Source organism: Apteryx rowi, unplaced genomic scaffold (genome assembly GCF_003343035.1).
Source record: "Apteryx rowi isolate R43461 unplaced genomic scaffold, aptRow1 scaffold_47, whole genome shotgun sequence".
Lineage (NCBI taxonomy): Eukaryota > Metazoa > Chordata > Aves > Apterygiformes > Apterygidae > Apteryx > Apteryx rowi.
This window is the reverse complement of record NW_020450727.1, coordinates 953,577-975,544: the sequence shown is the minus strand read 5'-3', so window position 1 is coordinate 975,544 and position 21,968 is coordinate 953,577. Positions and strand designations below refer to the sequence as shown.

General features: G+C 37.4%; 1 protein-coding gene across 8 annotated transcripts in view; it reads right to left on the bottom strand.

Moving 5' to 3' along the window:
* Positions 1 to 7,613: 7,613 nt before the first annotated feature.
* Positions 7,614 to 21,968, bottom strand: part of RBMS1 (RNA binding motif single stranded interacting protein 1) — a 97,530-nt gene continuing 83,175 nt past the window's right edge. For 7 of the 8 annotated variants that reach the window (XM_026077932.1, XM_026077935.1, XM_026077938.1 and 4 more), the window contains 8 exons: positions 19,943 to 20,058; positions 19,007 to 19,056; positions 18,812 to 18,905; positions 15,509 to 15,559; positions 13,322 to 13,432; positions 12,546 to 12,626; positions 11,263 to 11,347; positions 7,614 to 8,342 (listed from right to left, as the gene is read on the bottom strand). In XM_026077932.1, the coding sequence (XP_025933717.1) occupies positions 11,270 to 11,347; positions 12,546 to 12,626; positions 13,322 to 13,432; positions 15,509 to 15,559; positions 18,812 to 18,905; positions 19,007 to 19,056; positions 19,943 to 20,058 (581 nt within the window). In that variant the 3' untranslated portion in view covers positions 7,614 to 8,342; positions 11,263 to 11,269. The remainder of the gene's footprint in view (positions 8,343 to 11,262; positions 11,348 to 12,545; positions 12,627 to 13,321; positions 13,433 to 15,508; positions 15,560 to 18,811; positions 18,906 to 19,006; positions 19,057 to 19,942; positions 20,059 to 21,968) is intronic. The other variant, XM_026077933.1, reaches the window with a different exon arrangement.

Below are 21,968 nucleotides of genomic sequence, written 5' to 3'. Positions count from 1 at the left end.
CAAGAGTATGTGGAAATAGACTGGCTTTGAGTTAATAGGAAAAAGGTTTCTAGGTCTGGTCTGGGTTGAATCTTTGGAGTTTGTTTGACTTCTCCAGAATTCCCTCGCTGTTTGGATCCTGTTGTGGTGATGCTGGTTATCTGTCACGTAGAAGCTACTTGCTGATTCTCCCTGACTCTGCCTGGAGCTCTTGTGTTTTTGGTGATGTGGTTTTGATTAGATTTCTTTTCTTTTTTTTTTCCTGCTGCAGTGAAAGACACCCGTATGTATTTAATTTCCCAATAGAAAATTACAGCTTTTCTTTCTATGATAAAGATAAACCCATTCTTGGCTTGGTGATGAATAAAAATACACTATTGGAACTGTGAGCTCTTGTGTCTTGCAAAGGTTGGATGAGATTTTGCTTTTAATAACAGATAACTATAAATATGTCATAATTACACACTATGAATGGGAGTTCACCTTTCTTATTATTTCATTTTATAACAAAGATGCCCTCTGGTGGCTGCAAGGATAAGATGTTATTTCATCTCTTACCTAAGAGCAGCAGCACTGGGATAAATGTCGGGGGGGGGGGTCTCCCCAGTCTACTCCCCTGACTCCACTAGCAGTCAAAGGCAGATGCTATGGGGAGAGACTGAGACCAAGGCCAGCACAGAGGGGTCCTCTGAGCCCAGGGCTCTGTGCCACTCTCATACACCTGTGGGAGTCCTGCTTTTTTAGGAGGTTCCCCAAAGGTTGGGTTTGTTGATAAGACTTCTGCACAATGTTGCTTAGCAAATTAATTGCAGCCTTTAAACAGAGCAAGCATGCACATTGCAGGGCTGATGACATGATCACCATCTGGAATAGATGAGCCTTGCCTACCCTTACTGTAATACACGCAGTGGTATGTTTTGTCCTGAATTGTTTTCCCAGAGATGACTGGTTAGTTTCATCTGCAAAATATTTTCAGGAGAGGAATTCCTGGAACTGCTTAATTCATTTTTTTATAACTGAAACCTGGATTTTCTTTTACACTCCAGTACCAAGAAAGTTGCCTTAAAATTCAAGGTGAAGGTTTGCTATTTCCAGAGACATTACAGTGAAGATAGAGCTAGATCACTCTCAAATACAAATGTAGTTTACTAAGGAGCAACTTAAAAAACAAAGGTGTAACATGGGCTTGGTTTTTAGATGTATCTTCCTTTTCTTGAATACAAACTTAGTTCTCCACTGCTTTTTTCATTCAGCAATTTCTGTGGTTCTACAGCTCATGGAAGAGTGACTTTGTGCAGGTGATGATGCACTTTCTACTACACGAATCCCGTAAATTGCTCATGAGCTGACTCCCTCCTACTCACATGTGAACCATCTTCCTGTCGACAGCTGGAACTTGTTGAACTATGGAAAGTGAGCAGAGCATGGCTGAAGGAAGTCATGAACTTAAGACACACACAGCTGGTGACTTCTTGAGCATTTTTTCTTCCAAGCTAGCTTGGCCCCTCCTAAAGCTGTTTAAAAAACTATTTTCATTCTCTCCTGGCAAAGAATAGCAACATTTGGAGCTCTTTCACTACCCACTCCTCCAATTGCACTTGAACAATGTTTTCTTTACACAAGCAAGACCTGGAGTATGTAACCCTCCCTCTCCGTAGCCCCTGCTGTGAGCCTCCCTCCTTCTGCTAGGGGTTTAGCAGTCTGTGTACCAAGGATCCAAGGCCCAGGTCTGATATGGCCCAGCTGTGTAACCTTGACTCAGACTGCTGAGAAAGAGCTGTGAGAAAGTCTGTAGGGAGATAAGTAAAGTTACAGACAGAGGCAGAGTTGTTGAGACGAGATTGCTAGATGCTCAAGGATTCAAGAGGGAAAGCAGCAACAGGGAAAGGTGTAAAACCATAAGGGAGAAAACAGCAAGGCTAGTTGGCAACTGCTGGGTTAGCAGGTTGGGGCAAGTTGTTGGTGCCATCGGTATTGCTGGAGCCTGCCGGAAGAGGGAAACTTGGCAGCGCTGAGGGTCCGTTTGAGGGAGCTGCAGGACTGATCTGTCCCCTCCTGCCTGATGCCTGCCTGGCCAGCAAAGATGCTTCGGGTACCTGGCTGGGATGGTGAGCGCACTAATGCTTAACCTAATAGCTCATGAAATCCTACATTTCTTTTGTGTGTGTTAGTCAATAAATAACTGCTTTATACTCTTAGTTGTGCATATCCTGCTTACAGATTATCTTTGAGCCTGGCTAAAGATGCCTGAACAAACTGATAAAAAAGAGGCGCTGTAAAAAATACCAGTAAATAAATTTTGATACTATCTCCATTTGCTAGAAGCCCAATAAAAATTAGCAGAGTATTTTCCCATCAGTGGGAAAATATTTTCCATTCAGGACAGACTGAAGCACACAAAGGAAAAGCTATTTGCTAATGCTGCCTGAAAGAGTTAAAAATATTTATCAAAACATCCTACCTACTGGTAAATTTTCTCTCGGCCTTATTTTAAACCATTTTTTCATCCCATTACCTTCAAGTATTTTCCAGGTGTTGCTTATAAATATCAACCCTAAATGTGAGTTTCAGGTGCTGAAAATACTGGGGAAAATTCCTACTGCAAGTGACTTCCTTAAAATCAGTAGAGTTGTACTTGCAGAAATAATTTTCCAAAATCTTTTCTTCTTAGTAACACAAGCATAATACTCTTTAAAACAATAAAGCTACTTCCTGAGCTGCCTGAGCAAGTTGATCTGAGCACCTGTAGCGTTCATGTGGGAAGTCTTTACGGTGCCACATACCTTCACTTTTTAAGTTCTCAAAAATCTCTTTCCATCCCAGTGAAGTTGTTGAAAGAAATCAAATTAATTGGCTGAAGGCAGACTGATGGAATACAGCAGAATTCAGAACAATGCTGCTGTAGGTATTGAGTGAAGGGATACTGCTGAAAAAGGCAAGATGGATAATGTAAAGAGTTACAGCTTGCCTGTTGACAAGTCTGTCCTTTCTTCTGTGGCAGGAAAAAAAAATTCCAATAGTATTTTCCTGTGATGTGATTTCTTCTTTATTACAGAAATGGGCTGCATGAGTTTCTCAGATGGTAGATGTGGTTAGAGCTGTCCTGAAAAGGAAAGACTTACTCATTCCACATACAGGCTTTTACAGACTCCCTCTGGTCACTCTGCATTGTAAATCTTTGCTGTTCTGACATCAGTTTGTCTCTTCTTAGTAGTTGGAGGAGAACTTGCCAAACAGAATAGGTTTTGTATATTCTAACCCCTATTCTGGATAAAATTAATGGACCAAGTGCGAAAGCCAACTTCAGCTTTGTTTGGGTTAATCAATGCCAGAATTTGTTGGCTAGGAAATGACACAGATAGTCTTTCAACTGTGAAGGATCGTGTCAGTGTTGCAAGTGTCTGGAAGGTAACAGCATACATATCTTAAGTGCCATCAAATAACACATTTGGCATTCACAATAAAATGTTGCTGGACAGAATAGGATTGAATATCTTATTTCAAAGCATGTGAAAGTTTGCAAATATTTTTGGAATGGTTGATCAAAGCAAAAGGAACAAGTGCAGTGAAGTGTGCATGTGAGAAGTAAGAGTACTGAACTTGCATAAATATTCTGGCACATAAGATGGATTTCTCAGATGATGATAGCTGTTTCTGCAGAAAGTGAGGTGGCACAGTTTTGGTCTATCATCAAGCTTGTCTTTTATGGTGGAGGTACCTTAACATGACAGAACTTAAAGCTAGAAGGGGAGAGCAGAACAGCCCTTTTTATTGAGAAAACCTGACAAAGAGTACCAGGAAAGTGCTTTAGACTACTTTGACTTACTTCACAATTAATCTAAACAGATACAAGCAAACAGTCATCAGCTGCAGCTCAGCTGATCAACAGGACTTTGTTAAGCTGCAGTTAATGCCTTGCTTGCAATTGTCTGTACCTGCCTGGTTTGGTTAATTTAGAAATTAGAGGGAGCTAAAAGAGTATTTTATAATTGCTGACAGCCAAGGAACAATAGGGCCTGTGCATAATCTTGCACAAAATATTTACACTAGTATGAAATTGTCTTACATGAATATGATATTTATCAGTATTTGTTAATAGGTAAAACATTTTATTAATAGCATCTTTACAAGTAGGCTTCAAAACCAAACAAATTGCATGCAACAGGGTAGAATCAATGTTTGAACAAGCCAGTTGGTAATAAATGAGTTTTATTATATATAATAAAGTATACTACACAAAGACATTGTATTATTGCAGGTTGGCTGATAGAAATGATACACATAACCTTATTATACCTGGCAAAAGGTACTAATCTGAAAGTATTCATTCTTATCAAATATATTTGGCATTATGGTAAGAGAGCTAATTTTGTCAAAGTGCTAATTAGAAAAGCAAATAGATAGCAAAAAGCCCTTCCAACTTGCATTATGCTATGATTTTATTAGATGTAGATTTTGTAGGGTAGTATTCATACTTAATTCAAAGACTGCTTATTAATTTGACATTATTTCAGTATGATGGTGAGCAGGAATAATATAATAAAACTCTTTAAAAATTTTCCAAATTCATTTTCTCATCTGTTGCATTTCATACAGGCAACATACTGAGCCAGTATTTAAATTACCACAAAACTGTAAAATGGTGTTTTTTCACCTACAGGAGTGTAAAAGTGATTTAGTAGCATACAGCATTATCTTTTCTCTACATTAATATAAGAACCATTGCTGCGGATATCTTTGTTGCATATGCAAATGTAAACCAACAGTTTCCTCACCTCTCCGTGAGTCCCTTCCACTAAAAAAACCTTTATTCTCAGCATCTCGCCCTGGAAAAGTGCAAGCTTTGGCTTTGTGTTGCCTGCAGCAGGATCCCAGCTGACCCGTCCGATCGGCTGCCTGGCCCGTTGCTCAGAGCACATCTAAAATCGGCGTACAATGTGAAGGACTGACTGTGGAGGGGGAACGTGTTCTCCAGGGAGCCCGGTTGGCGGTGAGGAAGCCCCCATTGGCCTGCTCGGCCCTGAGGAGAGGCCAAGGAGCCTCCTGGGTCACCGACTCCCTGCCACTCGGGGCGCCCACGGGTGCCCCAGACCGAGCCAGGGCCCGTCTCCGCCAGATGAGCTGACAGATGCTGCGTTGTGGCACGTGCAACTACTTAAGCATTTAGCTGGGGGGACACCGTAGCTGATATTTTACCCTGCCTGTTTTCCAAGCCTTACTCTGGGCAGAGCAGCCCTCTATCTGACACGCAGCATCAGCAGTGGTGATCTTGCCAAAAGCATAATAAAATCGGAGTAGATTATCTTTAGAGAATCAAGGTGTTTAAAGATTGCAGCTGGAAGATGAACGCTCCGGATAACTCTGAATTCCACTGAAGTATTGCTTTTGCTCTTCAGTGCTGGGTATTTCACTACTGTTAGGAAGACTAAAGAACTTTTATGCAGCTTTTCAACGCTAGTAGCTACCAAAATGACCCTGCATCTCCACCCTTATTCCTAGAAAACCAAGCCTGCATTTACAACTATAATGCATTGGCCTGGTTATATACAACTGTCAGTGTGGACTGAGGTAGGGAAGACTAGAGAGTTCTTGTGTTCAAATCGGATATATTTGATGGTATGTTTTTATAAGTCTTTTCCTGCTTTGTCTGAAAGAATAAGTGACTTGTAATGTGGTTTGAAGGAGCTAAAATTTGATTTTAATGAAAGACAGAAGGGGGAAAAACCCAGACTGTAAAGCAGAAAGCAGCTCTGAGCACTTCAAAATAAACATGAAAGTTTTATCATAACCTGTTTGGGGCTTTCCCCAATGAAGGAATAACTGAAGAAAAAAGACGATGCCTTTTCATTTTTTTTGGATCTTTTTTATTCAAAAGTTTTCAAAGAAATAAAACAGAAAAAAGCTAACAATCTAATCAAATTTACAGTTCAAAAATGTCTTTTGGCGTTTAACAACAAGTCCTAGGAAACAAAACTACAGAGTTATCTTGAACCGGACAAATAAGTTACCACTGGCAAGTTTGTGGCACTAGTAAAACAAAAATAAAAAATTAACTCTCTTGATCATATAGATATCTCTATGAAAATCTTTTTTTTTTCAATCTGTACAAAAGGTCTTTCTTCATAAATTAATTTTTTATAATTTAATGGCTGTCTACTATGTGATGTTTAAGTAACTGATTAATTCTTTATGTACAGAGGTTAAATTTCCCAAATCTTACCCAGACAATGAGTATGGCACTTAGTTCAGACATTTCTGGCAGCAGCTCTTCCCTCCCTCTAACACAGCTATCATACTGCAGTCGTCTTAACTAACGCAGAAATATCAAGTAGTGAGAGATCTAGGCTTGGAAAGTCACCAGATACAGGAAAGGTGCTGCAGGAAGTCTGGACTTTTACAAAGCAGTAATATTCCAGGGAGCATAGAACCAATAATACCACAACTTTTTAAAAAAAGAAAAAACAAAAACACATCTCTTATGACTATGTATTTCACTAGAATCTACACTTCTCAGAGCAGCAATTTACTTTTGAAACTATGAAATGTCACCGACATCTATACTCCAATACTCACACAAAATTTAAAAACTAAAAAATACTTGAAAGAAACAACTGCTTAGCCCTAGCTCCCGAGCTAGGATGATTTGGTCTGTGGAAACAGGGAGGGCCAGCAACCTGTCCCAATACAAAAGGAAATAAACTTTGAGGTAGATAACTGATCATATACAGCTGACCAGAGAAGTACACAGTTTTGGAAGACAACTTAATTTATCATTTGATTTAAAACATATGCAATTGTAATAAAGAGCTTTAGTAGCAGTGAATTATCTAATATGTGAAGTACAAATAACTGTGTATTTATGAATCAGGAATTTCATAGTTTCAAAACTGGTTTTCTTTACACTTAACACTTGTAGTGATGATGTAAAGTGTGGCACTGCTTGGATCCAAGTCTTCCTTCATGCTTTTGTGTCCATACATCAATTAAAATTATAAAACCTAAATGCAAATGTACAAAAAAGGCACATTCTCCTAACCGCAAACTGGTCCGGCAAAAATAAAGAGTACAGAAGACGTAATGCTGAGACAAATCAGAATTATTGGTTACTGGCTCTTTGTTCTTTGGTAAAGTTACCTTTTAAAAGTGCCAAGTCTTTTTATTTTTTTTACCTACTATAGAGAGCTAGTACCCAATCAATCATGCTTCTACTTACATCTCAGCTTATGTTTGAAAACGAGTCCTTTAGCTTTTGCCATTTTGCTGTAATAGCAACTTTTCTGTTTGCTAAGTCTCAGCACAATCCTCATTCTAAAGCACTATCATTAGTATAAAGGAAGGACAAAAACATTCGGTGATATCCCCGCCCCAAACTCCCTACTCTACCTAGGCTAAAACTAGAACATCAAGTTAGTTTCTGAAAAAAGGCAAAAAAAGATTTTACATTGCATCATACAGCAGAGTTCCTAAATCATTCAAACTACCAGAGGGAACTATTGGCATATGGCCTTACAAACAATTTATCCTATTAAAATTTCCCCAGTCAGAAAATGTGTTTCACACAAAACATTTTTCCCCTCTTGCATTTCACTACCTTACATATTATGTGAAAAATCATTAAAAACACTTACTACACATTAAAAAAGCCAAATTTTCAGCAATTTTTATTGACTACCTTTAAAAGCCCTATGCTGCTGTTTTACAAGGCATAATAGACCAGCTCATTTGGTCAAAGCATTCTACACCATTAGTTTGGACTACTTACTGAAACAGCTACAGCATTGAAAGATTTAAGGCAAATTGGAATTTATAGAAAAGGATAAGACACTTCACACTACGTTAAAAGAAAAACAGAAAGCTAAAAGACCAGACACTATAACTGCAACACTGCACTAAAGCAACACTCACACACTGCAAGCACAGAACATCATCTTGGATGTTTTACTATTTTAAACTTCAGAAAATCCATTTCATACAATTAAAAAAAAAACAAAAACCAAAAGAAACAAACAAAATAAAAATAAACCAAAACACAAATTCTGTCATGCACGTGAATAAGTCTTCGTGGTCATCTGTGCATACCCAGAAATTTGAATTTTCTTTTTTTGCGTCATAACACTTGATAAAAATTTTTTTTTTTTACTAAAATAAACCTGTTCATGGGAACAGCTACTAGATGAATTTAAGGTTTTTTTATGCACCTTATAGAACTTATAGCAAAAATAGTTTTAGTTGATTTCATTATAAATAACATTTTCAAGAACCTGTGCAAAACTGTCAATAATTCCTAAAGCACAATTGATCAGTAAAATCCATGATTGTTTCAGCCTTTGCACCCTTCTTCAGGCCAGGTCAACACTGGACATCTGTAACATAGAAAGGTCAGAGCTAGAGTAGAGTTACAATCGCATTTGTTTTTCTAATGTAGCAGTCTATAAACTAAATCATTTCCTATTTTAGACAGCTCTGAGAAGAGTAAGTGAATCTAAGTACAGATTTGAGAAGTAAACACAGGCGGCACTACAGGTGGTTGGCACTTTCCAGGATGAGGCTCTCTGCCAGAATAGAGTCTTCTATTGTATTTTCCCCCTTTATCTCTAATACATGTTCAGCATGCAGAATGCCCACTTAGGAACGGGAGACTGCATTCAAAGCCATTTCCTTCTTCGTTGTTTTGTAATTGTTGTTTTCTTTTGATTGACCAAAAGTAGCCAAGTGTGTGAGCTTAGTCCTGTTGCATCTCCAAGGCTTTTAATCTCTGGAAAAGGCACACATTTTTCTTTTGCTGCAGTCCTTGGCAGGCTATGTGCAAGTTATGACTGCCAATGCAAAGACAGCCAGCGTGCCTTTCTGATAGTTAATATTTAACAGCAATCCAGGGCTCATTAAATTTGAAGGAAGACTTTTCAATTTACTATATGACAAAGCAGAAGCAAATAGATGGGGCTTATATTGCCATATGACCTTAAACAAATACTCAGCTAATGAAAAAAGTCAAAATTTAAATTTCTGAAGGCAAGACAAAGTCTGTTATCTTCAAGTTTGTACATTTCTAGGTGCTACGGCATATACAATTATAACAGTGCTTTTTCTTAAGTCCCTCTGACTATTTTCACATATTAGTAACATTTTGAAAAGAAGCTATAAGGTTATTAAATGGATCGGGTTAAAGGAAAGACCCAATATGTTTTTCTGATTGACTGCATCAACTTGTGTGAATGTGGTAGCTGTCATTTACCACTTACTTATGGCAATATGGACACTAACTTTTAATAGGACATTCTCCAAAGTGCTGTGCTTGCATTCAGAAGTTTCAGTTTGACAATAGTAACAAAGCTACGACCATCAGGAGACCACAGCATGCCCTGCATTTAGGGCAAGGAATAACTGCTTGCCAATTTCCTGCCCTTCACCTGTCTTAAAAATGGCAAGTACCAACATGTTCTAGGGACAAAAATACCAAATGCCATACTCTGAGGCTGAAATCAGCTGAGTAATATTAACCTTCCCCACGCGCCCTCTCCCACTGTTATAGTCATTGCTTATATAGAACTCACTGGCTCCTGCTGCATATAAATACAGGTAACAGTGCTTCCCCAAAGGATAAAATACATAGAGGATTGGCTTACGACGAGTGCACAGAGGTGCTCACAGAGCTCAGTACGCTACAGAGAGTAGATTTATAAAATGTGTCTCCGATGGTGACACATTTTATCCTTTCAGGAGACCAAATGCTGCTCCTTCTGCCTGGCCCCAGTCTACAGGAAAGATCCTGACTCGCTGGTAGAGGCAGGACATGGAGAAGACGTGCAGGATTCTGCTTCCCCGTCTACCACAGATCACTACTTGTAAGCAGGTTTTACATGCCCACAGAGAAGACTTAAGGCAAAGCAAATGATTCCTTGAAAAGTGGTTGATACCAGCCCATAGCCTTGGCTTAGAGAACATGCAGAAGCCATGATTTTTACGCTAGGACATGGAGAAGAGTCTGTGCCTTTGCTTTCTCCCTGCTCTGGAAGAAAAAGCAGGGACATGGGCTTTCTGTAGGTGCCAGCATTTGGCCAGACTAAAATAATAAACACAGGTCATATGTTGTGCTATGTAGACTGTGCCATCAGTTGAATGTGCAAAGTTTCCCAATTGTTTTTTTTCTATCTTTACATTCTTGAACATATAAGAAGTTCTTATCTCAATACTGGGGATGACAGCAATGTTGTCAAATAACACACTTGACCTGCAAAACCAAAGGTAATAGCAAAAYGTGTGTATTGTTAGATCTATGTATTTCAGGGAGAGAACCATACAAATAGAAATTCCTAGCACATAACTGCTTATGATTTTTGAGTATCTAACAAATGCATGCCATGGGAACTGCAGAAAAACACTTCCGTGAAGGCCTCTATGCAGCAGGGAAAGCACAGTATTGCATCTGAATGGAATTTTTCAATATGATGTCTTACAAAATTTGATAAAAATTTACGTAGTCAGGTTGCCTGGGTTACAAAGTACCCAGAAAAAAATCGAGTTAGAGAAGAACTAAATTCCAGAATTTTAGAACATGGAGGATAGAGAATGAAATGGTTAGCGTGAGCAATATTTTCAGACTGGCAATCTACAGAAAGCAAAATAGTGCATGGACAGAGTTGCAGTAAAACTAATGAATGCCTAGTGAGGAAAGGCCATGCAAACAGAAACACAGGAAACTTGCAGTAGGAAAGTAAATAAATAAGTCTGGAATCAGATCCAATGTGGGACTAGGATTAAAAATTGACAAAATTCTGGACCAAACTGCTGCTTCCTAGAATAAAGAATGAGCAAGGGAGTCTTCAGGAGAAAAGTTTGGCAAGGATTTCTACCAGATCACCTCCCTTCCTATAGTCTCAATATCAATGGCAAAGTGCTTCCAAACCTTACATATTCCACAAAACCAGAGGATATTAATATAAATAAGTATAATTCCCTTTAGCATTGTGATTATAGCTTTTTTGCACTAATTCACTTTTATTCTCACATACAACAAATTAAAATAGGTTATAATTCAGTTATGCTATAGAGAAATTATTAAAACAGTATTACTAGCAATTCATCAACTCACTTCTGGAACATTTGATTCTTTTTCCTGACTTCTAACTCTGGCCAAATTCAAATTAACTTCAGTGTCTGGCCCCAAATAGTATCAATGTTATTTATGTGATATAAAAAATATATTTCAATACAGAGTCCTGTAAATTATGAAATAAAATGTCTTTAAATTCACATCTTTCGCATAACAGGACCAGCCCCTACCTCACAGTTACTTATTTTGCTGATATGTATATGGAGAATGGTCACTGGATGTCTCCACTGTAACCTGCTGTTGACCACTGGCTTCCTGCAATGAAAAGGAAAAAAAGACTTGAGACATAAAATCAGGGAGCATTATCTGCAATCTGTATTTCCATGTGATTAATGGTTTTCAAATCTAAACCCTTTCTAAGATTTGTCAGGTGAGGTATTCCAGATATGAGTCATCAATTTGGCATTGAATTATATTTAAGCAAATAGAGAAACAAAATGATCAAACATACTTTCTATTTCTTCAGCTGCTTTGATGATAATTAAAAGCTTTGATATTATAGAAACACATACCCAAAAGGAGCAAATAAATGCTAGTGTATTTCCTATCTATCTGCAATTGCAAACCAGCCTCTTGTTCTGACGAGCAGCGAGCAGAATGAGAGATCTATTTACTATACGCATAAACACTGGCTCTTTGAGTATTGTGGTGTGACTGGCATTATGCAACACAATGAATTTTAGTTGGGACTTTGCGCATGAACCCCCAGAAACCAGGAAATTAATTCAGCTGATAGTGCTCTGAAGGACAGCAGAATCAGTTAACTCCTGCAAGTTTTTTTCTGACCCACATGGGGAGACGCATAATATGAACCAAGCAAGTTCTGGCATTTCTGTACAAATAGACTTTGAAATGAATAACATTATTTATGGGCTATGGCAGAGACAGTCCAGCACTCATTCTGAATAAAAGGGCTGCAGCATGCCTTATCTAACTCGTCTGTTAAAGGAGTACTGACCAATAAAAAGGTATGAGGTAAGTACGAATAGTAGACAAACTATTGTCTAGCACTCAGTTAGGCTCTCCAGCTGGACTTCTAGAGGGGTTTGTTAGGAAATAGGCATAGTACCCTGAGATCCCCGTGTAAAATCAGGATTCCTTCCAAAGAGTTACAATCATGGTCTGTTACTGGAAAAGTTTGTCCACAGGAAAACTAAACGAAGGACCAAAACTACAGTTCATCCTGGCATTGTTCCTATTGGAAGTTCCATTTAACAAAATGCAAAGCTGGACTGAGCTCTACTTACATGGAAGGCCTAGCTGCTACAAATGCATGTCATTTTTTGGTATAAAACTAGTTATTTCAGCTGAGAATAATGACAATGTTATGGTTTTAATACACATTGCATTCACAGGTCAGGTATGGTGTTAGGCTTTTACTGATACTTTTCCTAGCAAAAAACTAATATCATATTCATGACTCTTATTTCTGTCTTTTGTAAAATATACTGACCTCAACAGGAACCGCTGCTGTCTGAACATGTGTATACTGGGGTATGTAGGCTCCTTGCATAGCTGTTGTGGCTGGCATGTACTAAAGAGACAGATAGTTCATTAAGTTGAGTTAAAGCTCAATGTAAATTTAAGTGGATTCAAAATACATCAGAACCCATCATGATATTTTTAATAGATATCAAATGTTTCCCTAAAGCAATAAACACATGAATAAGCCTTCTCTCTCCGAAATCAATAGCCTTTTCAGAAAGGTGGAATATGTTTCACTATAGTGTTATCAAAGAACACAAACTAGGCTTTTAAACGCAAGGTGAAGGATTTTTCCTTCTGTAATTCCAGTCCTCCTGTTTTAAAAAAATACTATCTGCTCAGAAAGGAAGGATCTTTCAGTTTAGAAGCTACCCTACAGTTGTTCTTCTGGTCTAGTTTCTGTTCCACCACACTATGCATAGCTTTCAGCAACTCTGGTCTCCTGAAGAGTAAAAACAACTATTGTTTCTTTTTCAGTTCAATTCTAGAGTTAGTTCCTGGGTTCCTTTCATTGCCTTTGATCTATTTTATTTACTCTTAATTTCCCATTTCTAATCAGTTTATAGACTGAATACAAACTACTGAATACAGTCATTTGATTCATATACAGAGACAGTACTTAAGAGTTTACTGGATGGAAAAATAAGGACTTTTTTTTACATATAAACTGTACATACATACTGTGATCTACATGCAATATTTTCCACTTGTATAAGTTCTATTTTGTATTAAATTGCTACATACTGTTCCAGTACTGCCTAATGAAAGATGACTCATCTGCTGTGTCAGAGGGCTTATCATTGATGCAGGCTGTAGTGACATGGTGTGGTCCATGGAGGGAGTCAGTACAGCACCCTATTAAGAGAGAGGAAGGAAGAAAAGGTTAGGCAACATTCAGACTTTAAATACACTTGTGATTGGAGAGAGTAAGTACGGGCTTTCCTTCCAAGGAGATACACCACAAGAATTCTCCCTAATCCAAGGCACTGATTCAGAATACTATTAGTCTTAGGCATTCGATCCCATTACCAAACCGTGCAAGCCCATCTGCTTGGGTAAGTACTGCATTGACTTCCTACTGAATGTGCCACTGATGTACAATTCTTTGGAGACACCCACTGAAAACACTTTATAAAACATCACTTTAACCAGAAGCTAATTTGAAAGTAAAAATTTACACACATTAGCAGGTATAGAGTCACTTAGCTTAAGCTTTGGAATCTCAGGCTTTAAGAAGAAACTTATGTTTCGTTTCTTTAGGAATATGAATATTTGCAATGGGGGAATTCTACCTGCACACATGTGATGTTCACACACAAGACAGCGCTGCCCTGACTTATGGCTGGTTTCAAATTTTAGAAGGGTGGGTTAGCAGAATTGTGTAAAAGAGTGGTTCTTTGTCAAAATGCTAGCTACCATGATGGTCTTTCTATCACACCTGTAACATTTTATTCTTTTTATCTCTATTTAAGAGTATATGCAGAATTTTTAAACAAACACTTGAGATTGCTAAATATGCAGAGTGCACTGGTAAGGTTTTCAGGGTTATCTAAAATGAAGGGCTAGCAACATTTTACCAATCATGTTCTGCAAAAACACATTTCCAAACTCATTGTATATACTGTTATACTTGCAGAAGTGTTGATTAAAATTGATGGAAGCACAAAGCTAACAGAAATAATTGCAGTGTACTGAAAAACAGTGTTTTGAATCAATAACTATTCCTTAAAAAGAAAAAACCCTACAGAGTATAGTTGGAAAAACAACCATGTGACCAGGGTAGATGAAATGAGTCACAGGCACATCAAACACTAAAAGAATTTCCTGTCTGTAGACTGCAGCCTTCTCTGCAAAGCAAATGAGTAAGACAGCACCAGTCTTTGCACAGGCCAAAACTAAACTTAAGTCAGGAATCTAGATCTTTATTTTCAACTATGAAATATCTCATACTGTTTATCTGTGAAACTAATATGTCATACAGCATTATAACATATTTATGGGTGTCTTTCACAGCATAATTTGCAAGATAGTTCTGTGAAAATCTATGTTGACAGAGAGCAAAATTAAGATCAGTTGTGTTTAGCACTAGAAACAAAAATACAAGTGTGTGAGAGGATGTTCAGGTTCAGTACCACCTTCTCTGCATGGACATGAAGAAAATGATCTGCCAAGAAGATTTACATTCTATAATCTGCATGGAGAGGTTAATTAAAGTCAAGCCAATATCCTTTCTATATCTGGAAACCGACTTGTTTGTTAACCATACTAGTGCATATATTAAAGTGCCTGTCATTATTTATAATGCTCATATCAAGAAACCTAATAACTCTCAGGTATAATGGTACTCAATTGGCAAATGAAACAGATGAAAAGGAAAATATGAGCATAGATGAGAATACTTGACTGTCTGGTATAAAGATGTCCCAGCCAAAGTGTAGGGAGACTAGCATTACTCATGGGTGCGGAAGCCACAACAAGTTATGCAGGTTTTCTTAAGTGAGTGCCCATAATGCCATTTATATCACTATATCCATCTGGCTTTCATAAGTTATCCAGGCTGAACTGTTCCAGATCCATGCTAAAAATTAGGACTTTTGATTTCAGCCACTGTTACGTACACAGTATATAATTGCAGAGTTCTCTTCGTTTAGGGGAAAAAAAACAATCTCAGTACACTGACTTGGTAACTCTAATTGTCCTCATCACTTGACACCCTGAAGACAGCTATTTTTTTTCTGAATAAATTGAGACCCCAGTTCAGGTTACAATCTTTGTTTGTCTTTTCTTTTTGATCCATGATTTAATCATCGTGATGTAATTGTCAAGACTCTAGAAGTAATTGGGTGGGAACTGATCTATTTCCTGCTGTTTAAAATATGTAAAGTGTTTATACAATCAGTAACACAATGATGAGAAAGCATAAAAACTTACAGGGTGCTGCATTATATACGGTTGAGGCTGCATCCAAGAAGGACTCTGAACCTAGAACAAAATTGGTGTTTTATTTTCATTTTAATCATTCCTTTTGTGAATATTCCAACTGAAATATAGTCAAATTTTAATAAATCATGTTAATAAGCCCCTTCCCTTGTTTACTCGCTTTTTATTGAAACTGGTCACTGTGTGGAGCCACACTAATTTAAAGCTTTTTTATCATACCTTTATCTGGAGGAGTATCATCAGAAACAAGACTTGGAGATAATATATCACATGCACCTTTCACAGCAGTACCCTATGTTTCCTAAAGCAGGTCTCAGAAACCTTATTAACTACATGCAAAGGGTTCAAATAAACATAGATGACAGACTTCTGCTTTGCTGAAAAGAGGGGCACCCATCCGTCTTTGAAATTCCATTGGGAAAAATAATTAGGGTCTCAGTTATATATAGCATCATTTGCCTCCTACTGTGATTGGAATAAAAAATTATTGGATTTGCAAAAGAAAAAAAAATCCCAGGAATTCTGCCGCATTCCTGTTACAAGGACAATGATAGGACTTAAGAGAATTGCTATGTATTATTCCCAAAGTACAGAAAGAGGATGAGCTCCTCTGATGAGCATTCCTCCTCTCACAGGCGGCATGTTTTCTCTCCAAAAAACTGATTATCCAAGTACTTAAATTGAGGCAGGATGCCTAACTTGCATGACAAGGTAAATTAAAAAGATTAAAAGATACACTAATAGGTTATATGGTTATCTTATTTTAAAAAAGATGGTTGGAATAGCTCTTTGAAAAATTGTCCTGTACGAAATATTAAAGCTAAGATGTAAATGTCTCATCTCCACCTCCTGCAGGTGCCATATGTGCTGGATAAGGCAGGACTCTGAACTACACTGTGCATGCAGAACAGACTCATCACTGCTGCCAGATGTTTTAAACCTCTCAGATGCCTCCACCATCATTCCCAGAGTCCCGTGAACAGCACAGGTAGACAGACCTTGACAATCAAGGTGAGGTATTTTCTGCAAGAAGGAAGTATTTCTTCCTTCCTTTTGGTACTGCCTTTCAAATCAGATTTTTTTTCTTTTTCAATCAGAAAAAGAGCAACTGGGAGTTCAAAATGGGATGGTAAAAAAGGGAAAAAGACTTGAACCCTCCCTTTCCCCAGGCAAAAGCTTAATGGCAAAAATACTGGTACAGCCTGACTAAAGCCTTGGCTAATCTACTCCTACTATGATAGTAACTGGCTTAGTACTGTCATTTGGGTATACAGGAGTTGTAGAAACAAACACTAACCAAAACTTTATTAAATTTGTTTACATTTAGTAAGAATAAATCTAGCAACAGGTTATACCATGCCCCAAAGAAGAAAAAATAAATCACACTCTTCTGATACATGCTGCTGTGTAGATGACAGAATGCTGCAAGTTTCAATAACAGATCAGTAATGAAGATGTGACTAATGCTCAAATTGTGAAACCCTTCCGGCCAAGAACCTCCTCCCTCCCCAATACAGAATATTTCAGTTTGATTTTCATTTCCTTTTACTGTGGCATTTTAAACATCATGATGTTAGTAACTCCAACCATAACAATTTCAGTTCCATGATATATATGTTGAAACACTGGTAACAACATTTTTGGAAACATACAATATTGTGGCCTGCATATCTCAGTTAGCCCAGAAGATTGGTTCTATGTTCATAAGCAACATGTTTCTATACCAACTTCCAACTTTTACTTGCACTCTGAATATCTGAGAGTCTAAATTGATTCATAATTTATATTTCAATAAAGAATAGCAGTGCTGGAATATTTTTCCAGGTAAGAACTTCTTGTAATTTTTGTAATATTCCTGTACAAAGCAAAATGATTTCATATTCTGAAAAAGATAGTTCAAGCACCATCTGCAGACAACAAACATTTTGTTGCATAAGTCGCCTCAAAAATTAATATAAAATTAATCCAGATGCCCTTTACGCCAGAGAATACTGTTTCATGTCCTACATAACCCTTTGGTCATGCAAGAAATCATTAGACCTCCAAACTAATGTTAAACAGTTTTTCTTCATTGTTCTCACCTGGAATGGGAGAGTACATGGAAATTTCTGCAAAGGAATACTGACTAAATTGCCCACAGTGCTGCTGTTTGCCTTCTACACGCAAATGATTTTCACCATAGTAAGGCAGGAAACTTAGCACTTCTCTCACTAAAAAACAAAAAGCCTCCTCTCCTTCCCCTGACACGCAGGGGTAAAAACTTTCAACATTTAATTGTTTGTGATTACTTACTACCTGACCTGAATCATTGCTATTTACTCTGTCCATGTGTTAAGCAGTAAAATGCCTAGAATAACCAATCGTTTAGCTTACCTTGTGATAACAGGCAAGTTTCTAGTACTAAATACTATACTGTACATCTGAGACAGCTATATCAGTTGCATTAAATGCAAGTTGTTTGTAAAGTGAAATGTGCAATGACCTAAAATTGAGCATACCTAAGAGATTTATACCAAAGTGCAAAAATCATTGAATTCTTTGGCAATCTCCTGTATCAGGGGCCCAAAACGGTGCCTATCAAAATGAGAAGAAGAGAGACTCCTTCTCAGAAAGTTTTGGATTGGGCTCTAAGAACTCAAAATGTATACAGTGGATGTTCTAATTTGTTGTCCTTAATAAAGTAACTTTTGGGTTAAAAACACTTATCTAGACGAYCAAATGCTTTACTCCTAATAAGAAAATACTGAATCTGAATGCTAATGTAATTTCAATTCTAAACTCTCTTTCAAGTTTCCTTCTCTAACATCAAGCAAGTTTCTATATTCTTAGTATACCTACATAATGCATTATTCCTGGGCTTTTTTTGCACTGAAACAACCTGAAGAAAAGTCCAAAAAGCATGGAGAGAGATTTTTGAAATAGAATTTAGTTAATTCAAGAGGGGTTTAGATAAAGAAGAGTTATCTTAAAGATGTATTATTGATATATAAAGAATTCTACCAAGAGAAAAAAACCATACATGACATGCAGAACTGGCTACAAATACCTTAGGTATCACCACAAATTAGAGACTTTGTTTCGCAAGACACCACCTATCTCATTAAATTGCTGTGCTTCCTGAAACAAACACCCTTTTAGGAATCTGTAAGACCTTCGTTTTTATGCTATACAGCATTTAGAGGTCACCACATTAAAATACAGCATTTCTGCAGAATTCATAAAATCAGAGATAGCAATTGATAATAGACATAAGCTTCAATTAATCATTTCAGCTACTAAGTTCTAAATACAAACCTGGTATGTGGAAACCGGAGAAGCAATATATGGCGTAATAGATGTTTGAGTGATCATTCTGTTTGCTGTAATACTGTAGGGCGAAGGATAAAATCTAGAAAATACAGAAATATTTATTAAATGCCAGAGATATAATAGTTTTATGCATCTGCCATAATGCAAAGAATTTTTTTAGTGTGCCATTATTTGACATACCCATTTTGTAAAGCAGCTGTGGTTGGATCATAAGTAAGTGTCATTCCAGCCTTTAAAAAAAAAAAAAAGTGGAAAGCAAGAGTTGAAAAAATTCATTTTATTTCTCCTACTCTTTCTTTAGCTGTATTGCTTTTAACTGAAAATTTGTCTAGAGATAGTTTATTATTCAACAGTAAGGGAAAAGCTAATGAACAGAAGGAATTACATAATAAAGAGAGTCAGTGATGCTGACTAAGAGTACAAGCTTCCAAGTTCCAATGTGAGGAACCAAATGCATCCATGACATATCTGGCTTTGAGAACACATGTGTGTTTGAGAGGCCGGGCATGAACATGATTATATTAGGGTGTTGCCTACAATATATTAACTATAAAAATGAACAGGGAGTGCTGTTTTTCAGAAGACACGTGAATTTTGTTGTCTTATATATATGAAGTGTCTAGGTTTGCTTATCACAGCAAACCTCTGAAAGTATTATCTTGAACATTAAGGTTTAAAAAAAACTGTGATATTGTTCCTATAGAAAAAAAAAAATGCTGCACTGCATTTGTATACTGTTTAAGTCTTATAAAACATCACCATTTCAGTGTTGCATAAACAAAAGGATTACTATACATAAATAAAGTTATGGCTTCTGTTCTGACTAGGACTATGTTCTGACTATGGGAGATATACTTCAGGTATATTCCTGACCAATTCGAAGGAGATACTGTATTGTTTGCTTTAATCAGGTAGGATGTAATCTTTCACTTTTTACCTTTTTTTCTTCTTAAAAAAGATACAGTTAAATATTTTATAGATTTGCAAACTGTCAGGTAAGAGTTGCTGGTACGTATTTAATATGCCAAAGGGCCAAGCCAAGAAGTCTCAGTGCCTATCATTTTTGTAAGTATTCATTACTGTACACCCACACTAAAGCTTGAAGGGAGGACTTACAAGTCTCACCTCGCCTTCTCTGTGCCATGCTCTTCCATTCTGTATATATTTATTCTGATTCTGTCTCTTTTTCTGTCCTCCATCTGCAAACTTGCACAATAAAGGTTCTGCAGGAACTGAGAAGAAAGAAGGAATGTTACTTGAAGTAGTTTTTTATGTACAAGCGTTCAGCATTCCCAATGAGGTATGTTTCTTAATTTGTATTTCTAATATTACAGTTAAATAACACAGACTCATACTAGTGCACCAATGACTGTTCTGCACAGCACAAAAATAGCTGCCACACACACAGGGAGCACCTGGAATGCCTTATATCTTTGATTTTAAAGCACCACTCTAAAACCTGTTGGAAAGAAACACGACCCGAATATCCTGGCTGTGTGTCTGTTGTTCCGTGGATTAATGAGAACTGACATTCCAGTTCTGAGCTATGACTTTTAGGAGGTACATCTAAGGAAGGTGGAGAATAAATCTGGCAAAAGGGCTTTAATGTTTTTGAATTTTCCCTTGGAGTTTCAGTAATATCCCAAAACTTCAACTGCTCTGCTCATCCAGAATAGCCAGAAAAGCTGGCACAGTACTTCCTTCCACATACTCTAATCTGCAGGGAAGAGTGGGTACCCTTTATCTCCTGCCACCTCGCACCAAAAAAATTGCTACAACTTTTTATTCCCTTTTTATCTCTGCTTTATAAAGAATATACAATACAACCAGAAATTCTTCAAGATTTTTCTTTTATCTTGTTCTTTGCATAATGTCATGAAATGGGATCACTATATATTCTTTCAAAGATTTTGCATAACATAATCCTGACCATGACTTCAATTTCTAATGTCAAAATTTGAGCAACCAGAAGGAAAAGTCTGCAAAATATTCTTTCCCTATTACTAGCTTAAATTATAATAGTTTCTAAGTATCTATGACTGAAGCACAGCTCTGCTACACCAAACCACACCCTTCCTAATCACAGGGTGGAAGCACTGTTGTGACTTGGATGTGAACGTTTCTCTGCCAATAATTCCTGACGCATGAGCTGTCTAAGCTTTTACATGGCACTCCTCTAGTCTTTCTCAAATTGGGAACACCTGAATGAGACAGGGCTGGATCTGAAAACACACGCGTTTCCAAGTGCATATCAAACACATAGGACTAGGAAGAAAAAATAAAACAAAGCAACAACCCAGAGTAACATAGTAGCATACATCATGCACCAAAATCTATTGGTTCTCGCGTAGGTCAGAATAACACTAAGTATTGGAAACCTCAGGGGACTGATAACCTGGCAAAGAGCCTTCCTTTTAAACTATCGGCACAAATCTGACATAGCTGCTACTGGTCGTCATCACTGGTTTTGGCTGGAATATATAAAAAACTACCTCCAGCTTTACTGGGAAAATACCCACTTCACGCAATACATTTCTTGACAGCCTTCTGTATAAAAGATGAATGAACTTGGAGACAAAATTTGCAGATGGCCCCTAGTCTCATCTCCAACATTGACCACACATCTGTCAGAGACTTGTACTGCTGCTGCTGCTGCTGTGCTGTTATTTGGTAGTCAAATAACTTTATAATTTCTGAGTCAGGCTTGAGTACTAAACATGACAACAAAATTAACCTAGAATGGATCACCTTACACAGAGTGGTAATTAAAATCCTATACTCATAAAATAAACTAGGGAAAGGTTAGGTTGATGACACTGGAAAAATACTGAAGACCTAGGAAACAGTGGAGTAAACCCACAACGAATAACAAAAACCCCACAATACAAGGCAGAAACTGGAGAACATACTGTCATCAAAATTCTGCATGGCTGAGGGGATTGTTTGTATTACCAGAATTCAGTTTTGTTTTGGAGTCTTCTATCGTAAGAAGTGACTTCTGTCTTAGTATATTTGGGGGAGAAGGGCACAATATCAATATACCAAAGGATACTTTGATGCTATTTTATAAAAGCTAGATTCTAATAACCTTGCTTATATCACACAGAATTTTAATATACATACAGTTCTACTGAAATAAGTG